The following is a 6,841-nucleotide window of genomic DNA, read 5'->3' as shown; positions in this document are numbered from 1 at the left end:
ATATTATTATAATTGGGCACACGTTATAAGCCAAACACTCTGCAAAGCTTCTGCAGATAAGCAGTGAAAAAATTCATTCATTCAACTAATACTTACTGTGCCTATGTCACAATCACTGTTCTAGGTTAGCGATAGGACAAATCAATAAATAGATCAATAAACAGATCTCCCAGCCTGCCTTTGAGTAGCTTACATTCTGGTAGGGAAGATTTCATTAAGATAAGAAACACCAAACTTATGTTATTTCCTCTTTGGTAGGTTCATAGATTGATGTCATAGTGAAGAGCTGTCTTGGCTTTTCTTGATTTTGGCCGCTCAGTCAGTGAGTGATAGTGGGGAGATTTAAAATTTTAGAAAACACAAAGCTAGGAGTAGTACGTACTTATTTTTAACAACTTAATTGGGATGTCTTTAATATATAGAAATTGTATATATTTAAAGTGTGCAACTTGATGTTTTTATATATATGTATACATTGTGAAAAGATCACCACAATCAAGCTAAATAACTTATCTGTCATCTCTATATAGTTACTCTTTGTGTGTGCGTGTGTGCGCGCCCGTGCATGTGTTTTGAGATTTAAGATCTATCCTCTTAGAACCTTCAAATATACAACAAAGTAATGTCAGCTGTTGTTACCGTGCTGTTCATTAGACATCCAAAACTTATTTATCCTGAATAACTGAAACTTTGGACCTTTTGACCAACATTTCCCCATTCCTGCTCAACCCCCAACTACCATTCTACTCTACTTTTATGAGTTTGACTTTTTAGATTCCACGTATAAGTGAGATCATGCAGAACTTATCCCTCTGTGTCTGGCTTATTTCGCTTAGCATAAAGTCCTCCGAATTCATCCATGTCATTGCAAATGACAAGATTTCCTACTTTTTAAATGACTGAATAATATTCCATTCTCTCTCTCTCATCTATCATCATCGTCATTATCACCACCACCATCATCATCACCATCATCTACCTCAAGTTGTCTTTTTTTTTTTTTTAAGATTTTATTTGTTCATTTGATAGAGAGCACAAGCAGGGGGAGGGGGAAAGGGAGAAGCAGGCTCCCCACTGAGCCCGGAGCTCAATGTAGGTCTCGATCCCAGGACCCTGGCTGGGATCATGACCTGAGCTGAAGGCAGACACTTAACTGACTGAGCCATCCATGCACTCTATCTCGAGTTTTCTTTATGCATTCATCCATTGATGGATGTTTAGGTTGTTTCCATATCTTGACTACTATGAATAATGCCACAATAAACATGGAAGTGAAACTATCTCTTCAAGATATTGACTTCATTTTCTTTGGATAAATACCCAGAAGTAGGATTGCTGAATCATACGGTAGTTCTATTTTTAATTTTTTGAGGAGCCTCCATAGTGTTTGTCATAATGATTGCAGCAATTTACATTCCCACCCACAGTGCACAACACTTTTCTCTATATCCTCACCAACACTTATCTTTTGTCTTTTTAATAATAGCCGTCCTAACAGATGTGAGATGATAGCTCATTGTGGTTTTGATTTGCATTTCCCTGAAGATTAGTGATGTTGAGCAGTAGAACTTCTTGTAGAACAGTTTTTAATATGATGAATGATAGCGAAACACAATCAGATAGTTGCAGTTGGTTGCAAACATGCATGGGTAGTCAAATTCCATAAAATGATAAAATTCAGCAACTTTCATTTTACCCCTGAGTCTTCCCCAGGGTACTTCTGCCTTTTCATACCCATCCCATTTATATTTCCTCATTTTGAACTTATATCAGTGCCAGCTTATCTTTCTTAATGTAAAATGTATATGGGCTTCCCTGTCTTAAAAATGATAATCTAGTCTGGCCTGATGACATCAAGGTTGTCCCATGCCTATCCTTAAATGTTATCCTTAAATATCGAATGAGCCCTTTCCAGCTTTTCTTGCTCAGAAAATACTGGTTTCTTTTTGTTCTTGACCACCATGGCTCATCCAATTTCAGTCAACTTTGGTGTTGTTCCACCATTCCTCCAACCATGGAGATATTATTCACAGCCCTTCTATCCCATAATGGTGCTGGTTGTGTTCATCCAAATTTTGGTCTTTTTATGCATTTTATGCAGTTACTTGTGTAAAAACTTATTCTATAATTACAAAAAATTTTCTAGTTCTAAGCATATATGCGATTTATATAATATATGTGTATATTTTTTCTCTTAGTTTTCTAACCTGAAAGAATGGATTATCTTCATTATGGGTTAGAGTTGCTCCCTCAAATGGAATATGTCAAATATTATAGCCTGTTGTGTTTAGCTCCTTTTCCAGATTCTTATACTAAAGATATATAAAATACAAGAAATTCCTAATGTTATTGTTAATCTGGGTTTATATTTTCAAGTCAGAAAGTCTAAAAAACCATAAGAAACCTAAATCTAAAGAAACCTTGAGACTCATCTGACTCAAGCTTCCCATTTTTCAGTTGAGAAAATGAGAATCTGGAGAGGTGAAGTCACTTTTCCACAATCCCTTGGGAGTTAGGAATAGAGCTGAGGACAAAACCCAGATTACTGACTCCCAGTCACTCGCTACTCCATTAGACAGACCCTCTTCTAATCAGCAAGATATATAGCATACAGATTTTAAATAGTGCCAAGAAATTATCATGGGCGGACTTCCTCCAAGAAGAAGGCATAGCAGGTGGCTGTGATGTTAAGTTGGTGTTAATTGTTTACATGATCTTCCAGGAAATACCCACTCATATAATGACAAACATAATCAAACATAAATGATCACAGGATTGTTTCTTTCCTTTATGCAGGAAGTAGGTCTATGGTTATAGGAAGGAACAACACAATTGTGACAAAATTCATCCTCCTGGGATTTTCAGACCATCTGCAAATGAAGCTTTTCCTTTCTGTGTTATTTCTGGGGATTTATCTCCTGACCTTAGCCTGGAACCTGAGCCTCATTGTCCTCATCAGGATGGACTCCCACCTGCACACGCCCATGTATTTCTTCCTCAGTAACCTATCCTTCCTAGACATCTGCTATGTGTCCTCCACAACTCCCAAGATGCTCTTTGACCTCATCACAGGGCAGAAAACAATTTCCTTTGTTGGCTGTGCCACACAGTACTTTGTGTTCTGTGGAATGGGGCTGACTGAATGCTTTCTTTTGGCCGCCATGGCATATGACCGCTATGCTGCAATCTGTAACCCATTGCTCTACACAGCTCTCATTTCCCATACACTTTGTTTAAAGATGGTGGCTGGGGCCTACATGGGTGGATTCCTCAGTTCTTTGATTGAAACATACTCTGTCTACCAGCATGATTTCTGTGGGCCCAACATGATCGACCACTTCTTCTGTGACCTTCCTCCAGTTCTGGTTCTGTCATGCTCTGATACCTTTACCAGCCAAGTGGTGAACTTCATTGTGGGTGTTGTTGTTGGAATGATGTCTGTCCTTGTGATCCTCATCTCTTATGGTTACATTGTTGCTGCTGTCCTGAAGATCAGCTCAGTTAAAGGTAGGACCAAAGCCTTCAGCACCTGTGCCTCTCACCTGACTGCTGTGACTCTTTTCTATGGTTCTGGTCTCTTCATGTACATGCGACCCAGTTCTAGCTACTCCCTAAACCGGGACAAGGTGGTGTCCATATTCTATGCTCTGGTGATCCCTATGGTGAATCCTATCATCTACAGTCTTAGAAATAAGGAGATTAAAAATGCCATGAAGAAAGTTGTGCTGGAGCATGTGCTTTCTCATGGGCCTTTGTTTTTCTGACCCAAAGCTAATGTTAACAAAGAGGCTGTGAGCTGGGTAAATTGTGCAGATTTTCATGTAGTTTTGGACTAGTTGATTTACACAATGATTTGTGTTGACTAGACTTTTTCCCCCTTTCCAATATTCCCCGAATTAGTTTACCTATTGGTTATGGGAAAACGGTTTGGCCATTATTGGTTTCTAGAATGAATAGCATTGCATATACTAAGATTATAAATGCTCAATTTAGAAGAAAACTTCACCATGACAAAGACTGAACAACCAGGAATATCAAAATAGAGTTTGTGTCTGTAAGAGGAAAACACTGAAAAGAATGTTAGTCTAGCATTCAGGATGGTGATTTTTAAGGTAGTTTAGGGATATATAGCATAATAACCTGAGGAGTGGGACACTTTTTCTAAAAACAGTTGACTTTCCCTCTTATGTAATTTAACATGCTTCCTTTATGGCATGCGAGCACCACAAGGCAGATACCCTCTCCGGTTTGAGAATCCAGCTATTGTGAGCCACTGTGGGTGATGGGGGTATAGAACTGACTCCTTAAATATGTTAAGGTAAAAGAGATAAAAAACCTCTGATTAGGACCTCAGTGACTGAACAACCTCATGGCTATTTCAATCAGCTATACAAAGAGCAGTCCCTGAGATGATTTAAGTAAAGCCAGGGATTTGTCATTTTAGTCCAAAGTAACTGCTTTCCAGCCAACACTCAAAGTTTCTTAGGAATCTATAGAAGAGGAGCATACTGTCATTTGGGGGAAAGGTTCTATGTTTTCACCAGTTTTGTGATAAGTTCTAGGATGGAATTTAGCCTAGGAATTGAAGAGAGTGATTTTTCTCCTCCATATTATCTCGGAACTTGTTATGTGTCCTTGAACCACCAGTAAACAACTGGCATACATATATTCAGCTGTACCTACACTTGGTTGGTCATAAGTGAATAAATAAGTATCTCCCTGTATGTCCTTGGACAAGTTACTTGGGCTCTGTGTGCCTTAGTTACTTATCTATAAAATAGGAATAATAATAGTAATTATCTCATTGGCTTATTGTGATGAATTAAATGACTCAGTATATACGAGCGCTTAGAATAGTGCTGGTGGATAGCAAACGCTTAAGAGGTGAGTATTATTATTATTAAATAATATTTATTTATCACCATTTGAGCCAAAGAAATAGAAGGTATTTCCCCAGTTTGGTAAAAAATGTGATCTTTGTGATAGCTTTGATACATTGGAAAGTGGGTCAGCAGAGACTAGAGAGAAAGTTGTTCAGGTATTTATTAGGTATTCTTAAGTCATCAGACCTGCCATTATTAATCTCATGTCCACCACTTTATAGGTAGGTGGCCTTATGCAAGTTACTTACAAGCTCCATTTTTTCTCATCTGTACAATGAGGATAATAATTGTATCTACCTCACAGAATTGACGCAACAACTGAGAATACACATGAAAAGAGCTTAGCTTAGTGCCTGGTGTATTGTAATACTTAATAAATGTTAGCTCATATTATTAGTCAATTTTGTATGAATCAAGTGAAATCCAGGTTAATGTGCTAAAAAAAGGCAAATTAGATAGCTTTGGGATATCTACTCAAACTGAACATAATAGTCTCACTTAAAAGGCATGCCTGTACCTCTCACCTCTGCTGCTTCTTCTGCATATAGGAAGCAGTCATTAGGAAAATGGAAAGAACTCAAGTTCATAGAAGTGGCCACACATGGAAATGCTACCTTTGTGCCAACTCTTACCAGCTACCTGGACACTTTGCCTTTCCTTATAGCCAGTTTTCCCCTCCACCTTTCCTTCTCTGGACTCTAGTTTACTGAGATCTTACCTTTCAATTTACCTTTGGTAGCTAATCTTAAATTCTCCTAATGCCAAAAGTCTTTGGAACAAAATGAACAAACAAATAAAGGAAAATATGCTTCATGCTTTGGGCTTACATGGAGCTGTCACTGGTCTATCTATTATCATCTCTAAATTTTTTTGAACAAAGATTCTGAATATAAGATCTTTAGAAAAATATCTCTTGTTCAGCCACATACGTGTTCGCTGCTAATGGAAATTTTCTCCTTGCATTGAGAAGATACAACGTACTTTTGCAGTTTCCCCAATTACCAAAGAGAAAATAACGATCATTAATAATTGTTAAATATAGTGCATAATGTGGGGTTTGGTCATGAGACTTGAATAAGCCAAAAATGATCTGGGGTTTATAGTAAGCCACATTTAAATAAAGCTTCCTAAATAAGTACATTTATTATGGGGCATATAAATAGACATATATTAAACAATATTTTTGGCACTAAAAGAATCAGGCATTTTATAGCTCGTTGAAGCAAGACAAGGTACAGCTGTCCCGGGGAGGTGGGTGGGCAGATAGCTGGAGATGAATTCACTTTAGTAAAATTAGCATAATCCAGGGTGTGTCACTCATCTTTGCAACCTCTGATGATTTTTTTCAGATGGACTGAAGTTACCAAGCTCAGAATAGCTAACTGCATAAGCCAGATGCCATTTTTAGTTTTCATGGAAGAACAAAACTGCCAAGCTTGTACTTGTGCTAGTGGCACAATTCTTTGACTTGCTGAGGAAATCACATAGAAAAACAAATTACAATCGAAAGTCTATTTGGAGAGAAAGTGGGTAATGTGTGTCAGTGCCACGTATGCCCAACTACAGAGTCAAGACAGGCTGAGGCTCTGGGCCAGGGCACTGACACGTTCTCTCCCCAAGTATTCATCCTCTTCTCTTCTAAGTGACCATCTTCCCATCTAATCACTATATTCACAGATCAATTAATAGACAAAATTTCCTTCTTTGGTTGTAGGAAATATTTTGTCTCTAAAATGCCTCTGTTACACATTTTATTTATTACGATCTGATTTTGTGGTTTAATTTTTATTTTATTTTTTTAATTTACTTTTTTAAAAAGATTTTATTTATTTGACAGAGATAGAGACAGCCAGGGAGAGAGGGAACACAAGCAGGGGGAGTGGGAGAGGAAGAAGCAGGCTCATAGCAGAAGAGCCTGATGTGGGGCTCGATCCCAGATCGCCGGGATCACGCCCTGA

At 38.0% G+C, this 6,841-nt stretch overlaps 1 protein-coding gene across 1 annotated transcript; it reads left to right on the top strand.

Annotated features, from left to right (window-relative positions):
- Nucleotides 1-1,055: 1,055 nt before the first annotated feature.
- LOC113248891 (olfactory receptor 5A2) lies at nucleotides 1,056-6,561 on the top strand. Its single transcript, XM_044380786.3, has one exon. The coding sequence runs from the start codon at nucleotides 2,808-2,810 to the stop codon at nucleotides 3,762-3,764; it is 957 nt and encodes a 318-aa protein (XP_044236721.1). The 5' UTR covers nucleotides 1,056-2,807; the 3' UTR covers nucleotides 3,765-6,561.
- Nucleotides 6,562-6,841: the final 280 nt, after the last annotated feature.

Source organism: Ursus arctos, unplaced genomic scaffold, assembly GCF_023065955.2.
Source record: "Ursus arctos isolate Adak ecotype North America unplaced genomic scaffold, UrsArc2.0 scaffold_23, whole genome shotgun sequence".
NCBI lineage: Eukaryota > Metazoa > Chordata > Mammalia > Carnivora > Ursidae > Ursus > Ursus arctos.
This window is presented reverse-complemented; position numbering and strand designations above follow the sequence as displayed.

Excerpts from the sequence above, each read along its gene's own strand:
- LOC113248891 (XM_044380786.3), top strand. The coding sequence starts at position 2,808 with ATGGTTATAGGAAGGAACAACACAATTGTGACAAAATTCATCCTCCTG.